The 20,270-nt window shown below is 28.1% G+C and overlaps 1 protein-coding gene across 1 annotated transcript; it reads left to right on the top strand.

Annotated features, from left to right (window-relative positions):
- The first annotated feature begins 96 nt into the window (after positions 1 to 96).
- Positions 97 to 6,598, top strand: LOC122271082 (uncharacterized). The gene is made up of 3 exons (XM_043050980.3): positions 97 to 611; positions 2,261 to 2,358; positions 6,410 to 6,598. The coding sequence occupies exons 1-3, from the start codon at positions 466 to 468 to the stop codon at positions 6,556 to 6,558; spliced, it is 393 nt and encodes a 130-aa protein (XP_042906914.1). The 5' UTR covers positions 97 to 465; the 3' UTR covers positions 6,559 to 6,598.
- Positions 6,599 to 20,270: the final 13,672 nt, after the last annotated feature.

Below are 20,270 nucleotides of genomic sequence, written 5' to 3'. Positions count from 1 at the left end.
TTTCTAGAATATTTGTAAATTAAAACAGTACTAGAAATCAAGAATTAAAAACTAATTATTTCTTCTCCTCACTTTACAGAAATGACAATAAAAAAATAAAAGTATCGAGCTCTTTAGAAATTTTGAATAAATATCGCAGTAAAGTACCATTGCTAGGTAACTGTTAGGACTTTGGTTGGTTCAATGGTTGCTACGCACCGCACTTTTCAGTGAAGAAATCCTCGGTGAGAATTATTTTCTTCTAGAAGGAAATCTTAGTCTTGGTTCTGGACGCGTGTTCTTTTTGTCTTCAGTTTTTTGCAAGTGATTTTAGGTTTCAAATGTCTCTATCAACGAAATTCTGCCTGCATAATGAAACTTTACTTAGTATAAATTTTCTTAATAAATATACATGAAAAGAAACTTAATATTATGAAAAATTACTTTTAGTGTGTATCAGTTGCCCTTGTCGTTGGATATTTACTGATGACATGGCTGGGCTTTGGAGCCATATATTCAAAGTATAATAAACCATCTTTACCTCTCACCACTGACATGTGTCCTTTAGTAAATGTTACAAACACTGGAATGAACGCTACAATCACCCTCTTGCAAACTCCTAAACTTACGACGTAAGTATTACTAAATTTCTGTCTTTAAACATACATTAATTTTTCATAATTTGTATCTTTCCAAATTAATTAAGCAATCAAAAAGAGATATTTACAAATTATTTACAAAGTAGAAAAACTATTTATGAACCAGGTGGTTCCGCTCGCCACCTCTACTGATTGTTTCTCATTCAGTACTATTTTTGATTTAGTTGATATTTTTGAAAGAAAAAACAAAGATAATTTTGTTAATAAAATGTTTAATTATAATATTTTTTGTAGAGAAATTTCATTAGTATAATGATCATAACAAAATGAATGATTACTTGGATTTGAGAAAAAAATGTGTGACACAATAACCATAAATAAAAGGGAAGCAGTAACTCATAAACGACTTAAAAGAATAGGGCAATTTTACGTCCACAGGTTTTGAAACAATTGCACATTCTCGTGTTGTTTTTCTTCTGTTCTTCGTATCTTCCTGTTTTGTAAACTTGGTTAATATCATGAAGGTATAACCATGCTGCTGAAGATATTAGCTCTACTTTTTGTTATTTATAACTGTTGAAAGAAATCAGTAAAAGACACGCATGAGCTTTTCGCTTAAAATTTTTTCGCGAGATATGATGAAATAAGCAAAATTAAGTTGTCCATACTTACTACTTCTGTCGTAACCAAACTATTGGAACCATATTTTCCAGAATGCGGCTACTCCCTCCTCATATTTCGAATATCAAAAAAAAATCCGCATTCGTCGAAAAAAACATGGTTATTTAGAGAAAGTTTTGTCTGATTCCTTAACTTAAGGTATTGTCTGCACTAATTAATTAGTTTATTTGAGGCCTGACCCTTGAACTATTAAAATTGAGTCCTAAACTTGAAAATTCGATTATTTGATCAAAAGTTATTCAGGATGTCCCATTTTTTATTTTACGCATCGATACATTGAACCATAAAATACAAACTAGCTACAATCTCAAGGTGTTACATTATACCACGTTGCCATTCAGGTTGAACGAAGTATTGTGTAAATAAATATTTGAATTATTTATCCTTGAATATATTATCTTGGTAATAAGGTTCAATTAGTCATCCCATCAAAGTCGCCTCAATTTTATCAATTTTTTTAAATTTTATCTTCAAACTTCCAGTTTTTAATTTCTTTACGAAAGTTTTTTCTAAACAGAGTCTTATAAAAAAATGCATATATATGTAATTGGTTGACAGTTTTGTTTTCCTTCCATTTTTAAAATTTTTTATCTCAACGAAATACAACTGTAAAATCTATTTTCCATAAAAAAAATAAAAAATAAAACACTGCTTAAAGGAAACGAAACATTTATAGGCTTTTTATACAAACTATAAAACTTAAATATAGCTTTATATAACTGTAAAGAATGGATCATTACTAACAAGTACAACTCTTCTGTTAAAATTAACCGAAAAATAATAAGTAAGAAAATTAATAGTGAAATTTACAGGTTTAAGAACATCAATCTTTGAAGTAGGATCTATATATATATATAGATTTCAAAGATTTTATGCAATATATGTTTATTATTACACAATAACAATATTCTGAATGAAGAATTGTAAGAAACCCTAATATGCATTATTATTTTTAAAATCTTTACTTATTTGTGCAATTAATGATTTTTTTCCCTTTTTAGAGACACTTTTATTTTGTACAAGATATCTTATATGTGGATTTGCTTCATTGGTTATGTTTTGACTCAAATTCTTATTTGCATTGCTGTAGTAGTAACAGGTAAAGTAAAAACATACTTATTTTAATTTATCATGGTAAATAGTGGTGTTATAATTTAAGAGCATAATTTTTATAAATATACTAGCTGGATACCCATTATTCGTGAGGGGTGAAAAAAAGCACATAGTCAATATTAATCAACATTACGAAATCATGTTCAAAATTGAAAGTCATATCTATAGGCGCAATTAATTAAACTAAAGTGGTTCCAATTTTTTCTTCTTGTTTTTTGTCTTTCCCGGTAGCTTTACGTTATCAGGTTATGCAAAACATGTTTTCAGAAATTCGTCTCATCAGAAAAGAAGAGGAATTACCATAAAATATTGTACCACAATTTTACAGTAATGTTTAATTGTGAAATAATGAATTTACGGTAATTATTTCTGTTAAAATTACGGTATATTAGAATTTTTGTCCCTTAATATGTTCAGGCAGATTTTCGAGAGATTTAATTATTATTGTGAATCAAATATCGCGTAATATCTATTAAAAATTAATTGCCTAAGAAAAGTTATTACTTACAAAAAATCCCCGAGAGCGAATTATTTATATTGCCACTTGAGCTGCTGCTTCATTGGCGATTGTGATAGTTGAGTACATGTTGTATAAAGTTGGCAGAAATTAAACAGTTATCCGAATTATATATACTAAATTAAGCAGTAAAACAATTTTTTTTTGCATAATTATAATATTAAGTATGAGAAATAGAATTAAAAATACTTATTTTTCAACTATTTTGTAAATTATAAATATATTTACTTTTCTAATTTATTAATTTAAATTTAGTTAATATTAGTATAATTATTTTTTAAAATTAAAAAGCTAAAGATTTGAAATCTTTAGTCACCCATTACCTAGTTAAAGAGAAAAAACTAATTCCTTTATCTTTTTTTTCTTCCAAAATGCAATGTAACTTATTATTGTAATGCAATGTACAAACAAGCATTTTTGCAGTTTGAAAGTGATTTTCTTCAAATAATGGGAATTTTAAGTCTCACGTATGTATTGCTCATACTATAATCTATTGTTAAAAACTCAAAGCAAATCACAATCCCTCATCATTATAACTGACTTCCAACTTTTTTTTCAGAGTGGTTTTTTTCCAACTTTCTTTTTGTTGCAAAAACTAAACTTCGAGCAATCAGAAGTAACTTTTCCCTTGTGTAGTTTTAATTCAATACAATAGTTTTTGAATGGTACAACTTATAAATTCATCATAAAGTTAACATTTAAATTTATTTTTATTATCATGAAAAAGCAATTAAAAGGTTTTAAGCAAATATTTACATAACGTTAAACACTGAGCTATCCAGTGTCTGACCTAACCAGCAAAAATATTGAAACTTTTAACTTCGCATACACTTTTTACGTTTATTAAAATCAAAGAAACATTTAACTTTATTTTTTTTAAATTTGTAATTATATTACAAGAACTTATTGAGCATTTTTAACATAGAGTATCGTTCAGAATTTTGAATCACATTTATACATAAAGATCATAGAAAAAATAATGAATTCAGGTATTGCAACTACTACTTTTTTTGCAAAATATTTTATAGACAAAATACAAGTTTTCAGAATTTTGCCAATATTTGAAAACGTTTCCCAAGAGAGAGCTGTATTAAATTAGGTTTCATAAAATTTTTTGAATCATTTACATGTAGTGGGGAGAAAAATAACTATCAATCAAAGTTACAAAACAAAGAATAATAAATTAATACGTGAACTTACTACCACTAGGAGAAATATTTGCAAAAAGTGCCGAAAAATTGCAGCCTTGTAAATCATTTGCATGCAAGAAAAACAATTTAATAATTTCAATTATAATTTACATTTTGAATATAAAAAAAATTCGAAAAAAGAAATCCTTATGTAAATTGAATGAATACAAGATATGTTATTTTTCGAGTTGATTTTTAAAAAAACTGATTTAGAAGTAGTTATAACAGTATAAAAATATATGTATACTATAAAATAGGTATAAATATCGAACTTTAGAGTATTAACTGCATTGTTTTTAAAATGCTATTTTAATTTCACTGAGCCTTCAGGATGTTAACCATTAACATAATATAATCAAAATCCCCAAAATAATCAGCTAATCAAATTGCTAAGAAAATTAATAATTGAAAATTAAAATAAATGATATTTGAGAGTAATAGTTCCGATATAAAGTGCTGATTAATTTTCAAATTGCGGTGAAAATAATGAGAATTTATATACACAACATGTAAACAAGCCTCTTTTATCAAAACAATCTCATCCTAGAATCTCAAACCTAGAAAATAGTATTTCAAAAATATTTACTTGCAAAGGAGTCTGTGTAAAACGCAATTCTATGCATGCAATAATAATTCAAGAATAATAAATAGGAGAGAAGTTTAGTCATTTTTTACAAATTTGACAAAAAAAACCATATTAAATAAGAATTTTTAGATATTAAGTATTTTTTTAATAATAATTTTGACGTTTTCCTGCCTTCTGGCTATATCTGGTTTATAATTGGAATTACAAAGTTATTCAGTTTTTCCATAAAAATTTTTTTGTCAAAATTTTGTTTTTGTTCACACTACCTCCTAACAGTGGGGCCAGTGTTGTCAAGTTTTGAGGCTTGTATGGACAAATATGACAACTTGTTAAATATTCTTTAGTTCAACTCAATAAGGTTTGTAAAAAAACGTTGACTAAATTAATTTCAATTTTTTGCAAATGAACTATTATCTGTAATTATTTCGATAACCTTAAAAAATAATCAAAATATTATGAGGCCTGTAATGCCTAATGGCATTTGCTATTAAATACAATTGGTATTGCTACTATAAGTACCATGGTAATTAGAACCTATTATGACAAAGTAGGTGCCTAATATAAGTACTGTGGTAATAGGATTTGTATCACCCCCAAAACGGATAAGTTCTTTAATATCACCGTATTACGCATTCATGACACTTAGTACAAAACCTATATATTTTTATCTTGTTTATTGTACATTACCATGCGGCTCCATATTACTAGATTTTCCATAGTAATGAGTAAGAATTTCACCTGGCCAAAATAACTATTAGTTTTAACTATACAAATTTAAATTTTACAATTATACAAACAGTATAATTTTACATTTAAAATTATACTATTTGTACACATTTTAAATTATTCAAATAATATAATTTAAAATGTGTTATTCAGAATTTACCAGGATTTTCCAATGGCTTAACTTCAAATTTATTTCATAAGTTCTTGAGAGGTTTCCATTATTTTAGTCTATTTAAGAAACGCGTGGTAGCAGATACCTTTTAAAATACGAATTCGTCCTCATCATACGTCAGGAAATTAGCCTATTACCGTGCGGTTCCATATTATAGGATTTTAAATAGTTATGAGTAAGAATTTCATCAGGCCAAAATAACTATCAGTTATACAAATAGTATAATTTGAAATGTTATATACAGAATTAACCACAATTTTCCAATGATTAGAGCTGCACATATCATAAAATATTTATCAAATATTTATTGAAAATATTATTCATTGGAAATGCTTTCTATAGCATGTAGCGCGAACCTAGGGTCGAAGAAAGCTTCAAAGTAAATAGTTATAGTTTGTCCAAAGATAGAACTCCCCTCGCCGTAAAATCTGAGACACTGTGCTGCTAGGGAAACAAAAATAGCGCATTTTAAAGAGGGGAGCTTCTGCTCCTCTGATTCCCTTTTTTTCAACGACCCGAACCAAAACCGTCTTAAATATTGTCTCAACACCCCTTTTTTTAAGAAATAGTTAAGCCTTGGAACTATGGTCCCCGCCACTGCACCAGACTAACTGCAAGAGGAATTCTTTCCATAGCAGGACACAGATCCGCCGTGTCTTCAAATACATGTGCACCAAATTTGGCGGGGCTCGTTTTAAAATTGCGAATTGGCACACACATATAAACATTCTGCTTCATTTACATAGGTCATACTGTATACTTATCATTGATTTCTGCTCCATTGTTATTATTGAATGCATTCTTTTTACATTTATTTAAATTATATGTTAAGTATTTATTTTTCAGGTTGGAAAAACAATGTTATTCCTGAAAATTCAGTATGCCTCAGTCCAGTGACTAGATTTTGGATGACAAAGGAGTTTTTTAATGAAAGTAAAGAAATTAAAAATGAATTGGAGCAAGAAGATGGTATTGTTTTATCTTCCAGACAGTGAAAAGTAATCTCATTAGTATCACTTTATAAAAAAATGTTGAAAACAAGCACTATGTCTTTTGCTATTGTTAAAACTGAATTTTACAGTTTATGATTTACAATATTTTCGAAACTTCCCATTTAACACAAAACTTTATCAACACCTCTGCGCTTGCAGTAATTAAAATAACATGATTCAAGTAATTAAAAAGAAAATAATAAATTTTCTATGCATTGTAAATTTATTTTTGAGAAAGAAAGAAAAGAGTAAAAATTAATTTGCCGATGAAAAGAGTTAGAATAATTTTGCAATAAAAAGTGAGAATAAAATAAAAATAAGAAAACGCAATTAAAAAAAATTTTATAGCTTCAGTTGGTTTGATGAGTGTTGATAAAAAAACGATCTTGGTAGTAATTTTCATCATAGTTGCTAAGACTTACTTTCCGCAATAGAAAAAAAAATGAAACACGTTACAATTTAATTTAATTTAATTTAATTTAATTTAATTTAATTTAATTTAATTTAATTTAATTTAATTTAATTTAATTTAATTTAATTTAATTTAATTTAATTTAATTTAATTTAATTTAATTTAATTTAATTTAATTTAATTTAATTTAATTTAATTTAATTTAATTTAATTTAATTTAATTTAATTTAATTTAATTTAATTTTTCCATATTATTTACTGTAAAAAAAACTACTAGTAAAATAAAAACTTGACCCCCCCCCCCCGCCAAAACAAAAATTATCTAAAGGAGAAAAAGGAAGGAGAGAAAATGTAATTTTTAACATTTATATTAGCCAAATAAGTTATTTAAACTAAATATTATCGATTAAAATGTCAACGTATAAGAATACACAACATCAACATGAACCAAGTTATATTCTAATGAATCGGTTAAATCGTTGAAAATGTCTTCGGTATAGATAACTTGAACTGTTGTAGTTAGCAAATTCCCTTTTAAAATTAAAGTTGATAAGGTTACTCATTACATTTTTACCAGAAAATTAAATTAATGAAAAAAAATTGACTGTTTTAGAAAATTTGAAAGCTGAGAAATTATATCATCTGAAAATCAATGAACATTCATAATAAATAGTGAGAAACTAGTTTAAAATTAAAATTAACATTAAGAGTTATTGAGTTTTTTTTCTTCTTTTTTTAATGTTAAAATATGTTCAATATTTTCTTCTTTTTTCTCTCGTCCTTTTTTTATTCTTAAAAAATATCAATCGATTGGGTAAAGAGCATTATTTTAAGTAAAGAAAGGAACAATCTTATAAAAGTTATTGAATCAGATTAAATTAGACTCCTACTAGCGGCTGGCACATCATAACTGATTAACTTCCTTTATAATCGATTATCGAACCTCCCCTACCTGATGTGCGCTATTCTTGTAACCACACCAATTGGCAGCCCTAGATTTTGTGGTTATGGGAGTACTTACCATAGACAAACTATAGTTTAGGGAGATGTTGTCAGCTAAAGCATTTTGATAAATGAAATCTAGCTATCTTTAATCTTTATATAATGTTGTACATATGCAAATAGTTATATTTATTTTTACCACGTTTATATAAACTTGCCTTCGTGTATGTCTGTCCGGGTGGAATTTTGTAATCGATTTTAAACTAACTTCCCGACTAGCTACAAACTTCAAATTTGGCACATAGTTCAGAATTGGATGACAATGCATGAAAATGAAGAGAAAAAAGACATACAAAGTAAAATAAAATTAAAATTTGAAAAACAAATTATTTTCGAGATTGTCTTTTGTTGTCGATTCCATTATTTCAAATTAGTATTACATGTCAGGTGAAAAGATTTTTATAGTATTTTTATTGGCTGAAAAATCACGTGGTAGGATCCAGTTTTTCCTCATTCATTTCCAGATCGTTTTGGTAGTCATCAGCATAAAACTAATGAAAGTCGTAAAGGTATTGTTTTTCTATAAAGATTTTTGTATCCCTAATTTAAAATGAAAGTTCTATTATTTTAGTAGTGGTCTTGCAGTAGTCTTGACTACTCTTGACTAAGAAAAATAATCTAAATAAAAATGTATATTTTTTAAAAATGGCGTTTTTTGTAGTGAAGAATAATAATTAAAAAGTAATAATTTTTAAAAAATATAAAATAAAAATTAAAAATTACGAAAATTATAATTTAAAATAAAAAAAATCGAAATAAAAAGTAATATTTTTAAAAACCACGTTTTTGTAGTGGAGAATAATAATTAAAAAAAATTGAAAAACGAAAAACGTGGGGTGAATGAAATACATAACAGTACATATACGAGTACATATACACATTTTCTTACTCATACACATGCACAGCCACATATACATCCACATACATGCGCATATACGCATACATACGCATATACACAAACATATTCCACATCCACATTCAGATGCAATTACAATTACAGATATACATACACATATTCTCATGAGCACACATACACACAATAATATAACATTACTGTTATGTATTTCATGCGCCCCACGTTTTTCGTTTTTCAAATTTTTTTAATTATTATTCTCCACTACAAAAACGTGGTTTTTAAAAAAATTACTTTTTATTTCGATTTTTTTATTTATTTTTTGTGAACTCAAATTATAGTATTTATTTGATTTAATTAAATTAAGCTTTGATTGTATTTTGTATATGTTAGTTTGGCGTCTAAATTGAGTTACAAGTAAAAGCTGTACTAATCCTTACCGCAAGAATCTAAAAATAATTTAGTAATTTTAAATTTTGACGTTAAATATTGTCCATCATTTCTAATGTAAAAATTGTATGTTGCATATAATTTGATATTTAAGAAACTTAGTTTTAACAGTGAAATTTTTTGATGGAAACATAATGCCTTGATTTTAACTGAACATTTTGGGGAAGTATGTATACCGATAATTCCTAAATAACTTTTCCCTAGTTTTCTCTGGAAAAAAATATTTTAAAAGTAAACAAATATATATTAAGACATTTTTGGAAAACACAATTTTTTATAGCTGCAACAGTTATGTTTAGCCAATAGTTTTAACCTCCTTTTCTGTTCTAAAAATATCTAAAAAAGTATCTGTTGCTGTTGTTGCTGATCCTCTTAATTTGACACTTACCAGGATGAACGTCACTGACCGTAAGAAAATTCACAACGAAAAGGGCCTATGAGGTAAGATCCACCCTTGAAAGTTCAATTCAACCCAGAATTTGTTCCGGCGAAGGTGGTTAAAAAATATATAATTAATGCAAGCATGAATTAAAAAATAGTACAACAAGATAAACAACGAGATCAAGGAAAAAATATAAAGAACGAGATAATTTTTGGAACGTCGGAGAGTGAGTTGTTTTTTGGTCGATAATTGCGCTTTTGTATTTAAGGTTAAATACAGACCCATGATGGGTATTTACATTTATTTTTGATAATTGATGTATGATTGGTGTTCAAATAAATATTTTTTCTTCCTTTTTATAAAAACTGTCTTTTCAGTACAGCTTGATTCAGAATCGGCAGACCTTCGAATTGAACGTGCAGCATAAAAGTAGCTAAGTATGCGTAACCCACTCTCTTCCAGCTCATTGTTTCATTCCGGCTTTTCAGTGGTGTTTAAATTGTCTATTTAGATAAGGTTAACAAATGGCGTTAGTTGTTCATATTTCTGGAAATATACAGGCATGGTTTGCAGCATTTTTCACTTTTCAAGTGTCAGTTCGTCTCAAAAAAGAAAAAAATAATAAAACTTGAAACAAAATTGCAAAGAAACGCATATTTGGTGCCAACGTTGCAGGTCCTCAATTTGAAGCGTCTTGCATTTTGCTTTGTTTCAAATATTTTCATATTTAAAATCATTTTGTAATATTTTGCATGTTTTCATTAGCATATACGTTTTACCTTTATATTTCATAATTTAATCACTATTTAAAAAAGATAAATGCTCAGAATTTTGCTTTTATATGATTATTCTACAATTTCAATTTTCCGGACGGCTTTTTTATGATCTGGTTCCGTATGAAAAAAAAAACTCCTTGATAAAATATTTTTGTATGAAATATTTCTAGATTTGAAATATAATATATGCAACTAATAATAATAAATATAAAATAATAAAAATATATAAATATGCAACTTCTGAATCTTATTTTTCCAGAAATTATGAATACAATTTTTCTTATATTTCATATGGAGAAAAGAGCTCCAATAAATCATCTCAATAATTTCGTTAATCCCGGAATTGAAATTTGCTTGAACGAAACATTTCATTGCTTAGAAACTAAATCAAGAAACAATTTAACGATTATTTATTTCATATTATCCCTTTATTTCGTTAATAGCGGCATCAAGGATAATTGTAAGTGTTAGAAAACCAATTAATCATCATACTATGCATGTTTTAAATCCTATAGCTTAAATAATTTTAAGCAATTAAGAAAGAAATAAGGAGTAACTCTATCGGAAAACACATAAAGTGTACTTTAAAAGATTGCTAGAATAAATTTTGGAGTCGATAAATGGAAAATACATTTAAACAATTACTGGTAGAGCAGAGACGCTAACTTAGTAATTTCTTTAATTAATAGTTATGATTTAGACAAGTAATTCATTTAAATGTCATTTTAAAATCCTTACTTATAGTAAAAAAAATATTTTAAATGTTTCCAGCTAAAATAATAATTAAAATTATAGTTACTGATTTTAAAAGCAAATTATAAGACCAGTGCTTTTTTTAAAACTTTACTTTTTTTGCTGAAAATGAGAATAATGTATTTCTAGTTGATAATAACAATAATTCAATTTGATAATCATACTGAATTATTGGTTGGATGAAAGCTTTTAGTCATTTTGGGGTTAAAGATCTTACGTTCTCAGAAATGGTGAAATTGATTAGGACTTATGACAAATGACGACATTGACTAATGCCTCGATTTCCGCGACAAATATATCTCCCACAACAGTTATAGCTTTAATGCGGCATCATACGACAATCTATTTTGATATTGCATACATATATTGAAGAGAATTTTTTAGAAATGATGTGTCCCACAGTAGTCTTGTTTTTAATAAGTTATTAAATTCCGTAATGAATTGGTAAATAAATCTTTATTAGTGAATAATTCTTTTTCAGTCGCAAAATGCATTAAATAAGAAATTCCATAAGAATTGCAGTGTGCATAATAAGGAATGATGATTACATTAAGCATGCATTAAGCATGCATTTTGGTTGCTTAAAAATTTATTGATCAAATAAATTATTATACGGGATGCCCCCAGCTGTTTATACAAAGTTGTAACACATATAACGAAGTTAAAACATTTCATAAAACGTTACACTGTAAAGAATGTTTTAATGTATTTGTTTTGTTGAGCAATTAAACAACAACGTTTTTATCAAATGTGTCAAATATGTTTTATTCAGTGGATTTTTTTGACCGAACAATCTAGTAGAAGCGTTTCCTAAAATCGTTATTTAATAATATTTTTTAGTGAATATAGTTTATTTATAAAAATTTGAACAATGAATTATTGCTTCAAAACATTTTAGACAGTGTATCGCATTTGAAGAATAATTATAGTTTATTTTTTTTAGAAAATGAGAATATACAGTTCTGCACTAAGCAAAAATGTTACGCCATTTACAAACAGTTGTAATACATGAAATCATATACACTTGAGTGTTTATACGAGTCTATCAATACGAGTCTATACGAGACAAATCTATCTATCACCATATGATGGCGTTGATCGCCATTACAGTGGTAGTTGAAGTATCATCATTGATTTTTGGCCTTTACGCATGCATCATAATTTGGATGCAATAAATTGATAATTGTCTCAGGGAAATAAATAAAATTATTTAAGAAAAATTGATTTATTAAATATTTAAAATGGCCATAATTCAAAAATAATGAAGAAAAGAAATCTCTTAAAGGGATCAAGATGAAAGGTTCTTTTACATCGAGATTCTAGTTAGAATGAAGTTTCAGTTGAGATTGATATTCAACGGTTGGGACTGGGAGGTTCAAAAGGGCACCCCCAGTAGCCAAAAATTTGGATAATGAAAGTGATTGAATTTGTTCCCAACGGACAACTTGGAGTATGGGGAGGAGATCCAAGGTTGGCGAATTATCGAAAGATAATATAGCCAAAATAAAGCCAACCCTCCATAATCAATATAAAGTTTGAAAATACTTTGGTGATCGTGAATCGCCAACAAGACTGAGAATTAGTATAACCATGTAACTGAAACATATTTGAGGTAAGAAATTAATAATAATGAGTTACAAAAAAAAAAAAATTCGATTAGGCGCGACAGGGAATTAATGAGTCTACATTAGAATAGAAAAAAAAGTTAGCCGTTACATTGATCGATAAGAAAAGAATAAAATGTTTTATGTTCGTTTTTTATAAAAATTAACTAATTGATTTAATTTAAATATAATTCGATTAATGATGCTTAAAAAATAAGATTAAGTAGTAAAGAAACTTTGAAAGCTAGGAAACATGTAAATGCCTATTGAATTAATATATTAGTCCAAGAGCCCGTAAGTCCTATTAAAACGTTTGTCTAAATAACATATGTAAATTTCAGCTTCAATAAAATGACATTAGTAGGGTCAAATTTTCTTAACCTTTAAGAATGTTCCGTAGGTGGTTTTCACGTGAGAGTTCTCTCGTATCGCAAAAAAGTCGTAAAATTAAAACTTGATTTCGCAGGAACTATTTAGCCAATTTCGCTCAAATTTTGTATTTTGTCCTGTAAAGTTAGATACTTTAAAATGATGTAAATAATTTTATATTTTACAATTCAAAATTTTTCGAATATCATTAATTAAAATAATAAAAAATAATAAGTATTTGCAAAAAAAAATATTTTTTTGCATGAAATTATCCTTATATAAACGAATTTTATGATTGTGAGCAAAATTTTTTAATTTGCCTAAAAAGTACTCGTTATTAGTACCCGATTAGGGGAACCAAACTTTGGATCACTTACATGACCCACCTATTAGGACCATATTTTCCAGATCGTGGCTACCCCTCATATTTTGGGGGTCAGAAATACGTATACGTGGAAAAAAATGCATGCTTATTCAAAGAAAATATATTTTTGTGTCTGATTTCGTTTCTTAAAAGATCGTCTGCACTAATTAATTAGCATATTTAAGGTCACTCCATCGAACTATTAAGATCGAGTCTTAGAACGTGAAGATTCGCTTATTAGATTAAAAATTAATGAGAGTGGTCCGTTCATTAATTTTTTTGTGCCCTGTATGTCGATTTCAAATCGCATGTTACCCAATCAATCATGCAATTTTTCTGTGCAGTATTTCCATTATATTTACATTAATTTGCAAATACTTTCAAACTGTAAGGATACTTTGGCTTGCTGTATTGTTCAGGCTTCTTTTATACCTTCTTTAATACTTTTACTTCCACAAATACGTTCAAACTGGAAGGATACTTTGGCTTGATGTATTGTTCAGGCTTCTTTTATACCTTCTTCAATACTTTTACTTCTACAAATACTTTCAAACTGCAAGGATACTTTGGCTTGATGTATTGTTCAGGCTTCTTTTATACCTTCTTCAATACTTTTACTTCTACAAATACTTTCTAACTGGAAGGATACTTTGACTTGCTGTATTGTTCAGGCTTCTTTTATACCTTCTTCAATACTTTTACTTCCACAAATACTTTCAAACTGGAAGGATACTTTGGCTTGATGTATTGTTCAGGCTTCTTTTATACCTTCTTCAATACTTTTACTTCCACAAATACTTTCAAACTGGAAGTATACTTTGGCTTGATGTATTGTTTAAGCTTCTTTTATACCTTCTTCAATACTTTTACTTCCACAAATACTTTCAATCTGGAAGGATACTTTGGCTTGATGTTCAGGCTTCTTTTTCTTATCTCTTACATATTTGAAGCTTGATTTTCGAGAGAAATGAGACATAATCTACTATGTATCTACTTTATGAGTTATGTATCTACTTTAGTATTGATCACACATATCTATCGCGAGCTTTTTGCTCATATAATTGAAAATTCTTACTTGTTTGACCCACCTTAAGAAAATCTAACAGTAGCCGGAAAAGTTTGGTATTTCACTATAGCTCGCAATACCAGAAATGATGAGTGATTTAATATCATATATATAATTGAAAGACTGTGCTGCAATCGGAATATATATTAAACAGGAATTACAATCACCGATTTCAAAGCAAGCCGGGGCTTGAAAGAGTACCTTCGGAAGTATGAAATTTGGTCTTTGATGGACAAATTCCTGTCAACCATCAATATCTTTTGGACATTAACTATGCAATAATTTGAAGGTATTGTCCAAAAGACTTGGCAAATCGAGATCCTGTTACTGTGTCCAATTTTATGTATCTAACTACGTACTTATGTCGCGTAGAAGTATCTTAGAAACGGGCCGAAAGAAAAAGATTTAAAAATTACGCACTGAAGATAAACTTTCATCTTTCGGATTACTTTGAAACCATTAATTGGAATTCTAGTGTTGTATGGCTTTCTTCAATGCTACAAGACTTGAGGGAAGATTACATTAAATTACTCATCAATTATAACACTACTCGAATTAGAGAAATACCCAAGTTTCTTGTCACTTCCAAGCTGTGAAAAAGAATATCAAACTTTTGGCAGTCTAAATAAAATATGTGAGCTTGAAGCTACAGATGGATATTTGAGCAATACTTATGTGTAGATCAGTTATGCTTTTCTTCCCCAAAAGGTCAGACTTTAAATGTGCAGTAAGTATAAAAAGGGAAACTTAACAACATAATAAATCAACGAATTCTATTCTATTGAAAATATTTGATAATAGCAGTAAACGTAATGTAAATACCACATGGATGGTTTACTTAATAGTGTGTAGGTAGAACTCAACGTGTAACCATTTCCATTTAGTTCTCATCCAACAAAATGAGAGAAATAAAGCGAAAGTTACGAAAAAATTGTAAATTTTCTTATTTTTAAAACTGAATAACTAATAACTAATAGCGTAATCAACTGAATTTTTGAACAGAATTTAATTTATTAATTATATTCAAACCATCAAACAAGTATGAAAAACTAAAGCATGTTCATTTCAAAAGTGTTTGCCAATTTTAAAAAATAAAGTAAAAAAAGGGGTGACTTTTGTGAAGCTTTTATTATCTTTAAGTGCGATGCGCAAATGAAGATATTTTTTAATTTGAAAAAAAGTATTATGGTGTTTTCATTCTTATTACAATGTGAAGCTTTTCAGCACAAAAAAAATTCGAAATTAAAACATTCATTTTTTCGACCCTCTCTAGTATGCACGTCGAAGTAATATATATATATATATATATATATATATATATATATATATATATATATATATATATATATATATATATATATATATATATATATACATTTATAGTTTTCAACTTATACTAGTTGCCTTTAAGTCAGCATAAATGATTGCAGACTTTGATTTATTGACATTTTATTTACCTACAGAATAAAATGTCAATACCACTAGAGAAGCATAAAATTAAAATGAAAAAGTCATATATAGTTATTGATGCATCGAGAAATCTTAGAATGTTATTGAATGGATGAAAAATATTTTTCAACAATATTATTACAATTTTTAGCTAATTTGTTGATATTCTAGTGCTTCAATTAGTTTTAAAGGTGACAGGAGAGATCAAACTGCATTAACAAGACTGTCTACCGAACATTCAAATTTTTGAAATATTGTATTGAAGCGAACTAAGCCTTAAGGAAAATTACGAGAATAATGCTGTATACAGTTATTGAACATGACAGAGAAAGTTTTCTCCGAAATTGGCAGCTGTTAAGAAATTAGTTACTGCAGGAAACCAAATTTCTTTGCTTCTGAAAAGTTTTGATTTCTTAGTGTGAACTTAAATGTTTATTCTGAAAAATGATAAATGCAGTTTTGATACATGTTCTGATTTGTTTTTGATAGGGTTTTAGGTAATGCAATGTTTCTTAAATGCGTTTGAAATATTTGCAATTTTTAATCGTTAAAGCATTAAGTGCTGTGATTGATTATATTGATTTATACGGAACGAGCCTTCTTATGAGCCTATCTGGTTTGTCTTTACTGTGAGCCTATCTGGTTTACTTTGTGTTGGGCGCTGTTCAGGAATGTTATTTTTTCAACACTTCCTGATAAACTATATCATATATCGAAATGTATATTTTTTTTCTACTGAAATGTATCTTATTCCTTTATCCGATAAGCAATAAATGGTCAAAATTTGTGACTTCTATACTTTTGGCAAAATTTCGTTTAGCATTATCTTCAATTGGGGTAATTACTCCTAAAAACCCCAATATATACAAACTATTGAAACGAAGACTTTTAGTTTTTCTTTTTATCTCGTAAGAGCTTATTGTCTAAATTAAAGATTTCTTTCTTGATAAAAGTGTGTACTTTAGTATAACTGTAAATTAGGATAATTAGACCAAAGATTAAAAAAAATCTCTCGTTAATTATAAAATATCGAAATGAAATTTATTTTAGATTTTTCTTGTACCTTATAAAAAGAACAACACATGGTAGAAATTTGAGATTTCTATCTAGGCAATAACTTATTATTTACATAACTGTCTAGGTGCTGTTATTTCGCCAAAATCGTTGACGAAAGCAAATTAAACATGGATACAAAAAAAAAAAAAAAAAAAAATCACACAGGAATATAGGGTTGAAATGCATTCCGGAATCACGCTGGAGGGTGTTGCGTAATGTAGTGAAAAAATAAAAAAACGGACCTTACTGAATAACTTAAGATCGAATGATCTAATCTCGACGTTCTGCGACTCAATCTTAAAGGCTTCAGGGGGTTGACTTCAAACATGCTAATTACTTAGTGCAGGCGATATTTTATCGAAATCAGATAAAAAAACGTACTTTCTCTAAATAAACATACATCTTTTTTTCACGGATTCGGTCTTCTGACCTCCAAAATAGCCACAATCTGGGAAATACGGTCCCAATACTTTGGCCAGGAGAGCGCTCCTACGTTTGGATCCCCAATGTTAGTTTTACTTTTTGCTTATTTCCCGATATCTCGAGAACATTTTAAGTGGATTGCAAAATTTTTCCACATAATTATAAAATTCGTTTATCCAAAGATAATTCCATTTAATTTTAGTTAATATATATTATTTTTTATCATTTTATTTAATAATGGTTCAAAAAGTTTTTAATTGTAAGGTATAAAATTTTTTGCATCATTTTAATGAACATAATTTTACATGGCAAAATACAAAACTTGAGCGAAATCGGTTGAATAGAGAAATTGAATTTTAAATATCAGACCTTTTTGAATTTCAATTGATAATAAAATGGTAATTTTCTGAAATTTTTTTTTCCTTGTGACCCTCAATCTCATTTTGACAGGAATTCTAAAAGTACACATTTAGGATTGTCTATGTGAAACACCGTGCATATGAAATATATAATATGAATTAAAGAACAACAAAAAATATTTTTTTACGTAAACAACGCTAATAATTGATTTTATTTCATTATTTTAATATTGTTCAAAAATTAACTAGTTAATTAGCAATTTTCTTTAGAAAAAGTTGTTTGTTTGTTGAAAGAAATTAATGAATTTATGTGGCAAATATCAGCTTTTTGTTTTGCAAATTTCGCCAAAATAGGGGACGTAATGTTGTCTTCAAAAAATAAATGGATAAATAACAAAATTTGACATTGAAACGTATGGTTTCCAAAGAACTCATTAGCTTTTGTAACGTGATGACATAATATTGTAGCATAAATGAGCTAATATCGCGTAAAATTACGTAAACAATAAATTAGCTTTTCTATTCATTACTCAGTTGTTTGATAATTGATTTTTCGTTGGATTTGTTAATTTTTTAATTAAAATTAATTTTTATTGGTTGATTCATTGATTGTTGCTTTATTATTTTGTTTAATTTTTTCAATAAGGAGACTTAAAATTTATTTTTCAAAAAAGCGAGTTTGTTTTTATTAAAAATAAAACTCGTTATTTAGAGCAATTAATGCAAGAACTTAAGCAATTTAATTTTTTGAAGTTAATGTTTTATAAATGTTTTATATGTTTTATAAAGTATTCCCTGATTAATTTATATCACCTTTGAGAAAACATATTTATGATTTATATTTTTTATTACGTCAGAATAAAAGTGAACTCTAAAATACAAGGCATAATGTTCTTTTAAATTTTTTTTAAAATAAAACTATGAAATATAACTCGAAAAAATAATAGTAATGTAAAGTTAGTTGTCCTCTGATAGTACATTTTACAAGATTAACTTAACGTAGCAATTTTAACTTAGATTTAACTTAATTCTAAAATTTAATTTGTATACGTTTTAAGAAATAAAACAGCCTCCATAGAATAAATGAATCATGCGTTTTTTCATGACATGAAATACTTTTATAGAAGTTTATATTTCTTGATATATGAGACATGCTTTTAGACTTTATTTAAAAACATCCCTTTCAATAAACTCATCAAGTAACAAAAATTTCATTTCTTACAATTTTCACCTTGTTAAATAATAAATCTATTAAGTATATTTGGAAATAATTACTTTATGACCACAATGAGGGTTAGACAAGTTGAAAAATGAGAAGTAAATTTTAAAACTTGCACCGATTAATGTATATATGGCAAAATTGTTTAGAATTAAATGTTTTATGAAGCATTTTAGAAATGACCTCTATCCCATTCGCTTATTGCTTAAAGTTTTATCCAAGTGTAAGAAATAAAATAGAAATCTCAAATACAATAACAGATATACTGATATAAGAATAAAGTGGCTATTGTGTCGTTGCTATTAAGGATCTACGCCCAAAGAGCCATTACATTATGACCACCCTGCTAATAACATGTAGGATCACCTTTAGCCCTCAAAACTGCTAGCACCCGCCGTGATATTGATTCCACAAGGTGCTGATATAGGTCTGAGGTATCTGGTACCAAGCGCTCGCCAACTGGTCCTGCAATTCCCTCACATTGCGAGGGGGTAGCGTGGCAGCACGAATTTGGTTTTCCAAGTGGAACCACAAATGATCTATTGGATTAAGGTCAGGTGAATTTGGGAGACAAGACATGACTTGAAAGTCACTGGAATGTTCCTCGAACCAATACATGACATGGTGCATTATCCTGTTGGTAAACACCATCCCCCGCAGGAAAAACTGTTGCCATGAATATGTGAACCTGGTCTGCAACTATATTCAAGTAGCTTACAGACGTCAGGGATTGTTCTATGAGGATTATGAGTCCTAATGTGCCTCATGAAAACATTGTTCCTGGGCGAGAAACCATGAAAATCTGGACAAGCCCATTGTTATAGATGGAGGGTGGTCATAATGTAATGGCTCTTCGGTGTATATGATACTTATAAAACTTTTAATGTTGCTTAAAACACTTTTGAAGGCGGTAAGATATGCACTATAAATATTGAGATTCGCATATTAGTCCTGAACTGGAAACATCGGGAGAAATAGGAAACAGAACAAATAGCTCGCGTGAGAAGACTGATTTATTGGAAGTCTTAATTTGATTACATAAATGCAATAGCGTACTTGATAAAGGCAGTGAAATATGTTTCAACAAATGCTTGAACACGCCTTCACAAGTTACTATATAGCCAGAAATGGTCAATCACACCCATTACTTTGATTTCACCAGTAGCACAATCGAGTCT

The sequence above is a fragment of the Parasteatoda tepidariorum genome, chromosome 7 (assembly GCF_982258835.1).
Source record: "Parasteatoda tepidariorum strain Cologne lab strain chromosome 7, Ptep-v5.0, whole genome shotgun sequence".
NCBI classification, from domain to species: Eukaryota; Metazoa; Arthropoda; class Arachnida; order Araneae; family Theridiidae; genus Parasteatoda; species Parasteatoda tepidariorum.
The sequence above is the reverse complement of the archived record's forward strand: the minus strand, read 5'-3'. Positions and strand labels throughout refer to the sequence as shown.

Excerpts from the sequence above, each read along its gene's own strand:
- LOC122271082 (XM_043050980.3), top strand. The coding sequence starts at position 466 with ATGACATGGCTGGGCTTTGGAGCCATATATTCAAAGTATAATAAACCA. Across the intron at positions 612-2,260 it reads CAAACTCCTAAACTTACGAC|AGACACTTTTATTTTGTACA; the intron begins GTAAGTATTACT and ends TTCCCTTTTTAG. Across the intron at positions 2,359-6,409 it reads CATTGCTGTAGTAGTAACAG|GTTGGAAAAACAATGTTATT; the intron begins GTAAAGTAAAAA and ends TTTATTTTTCAG.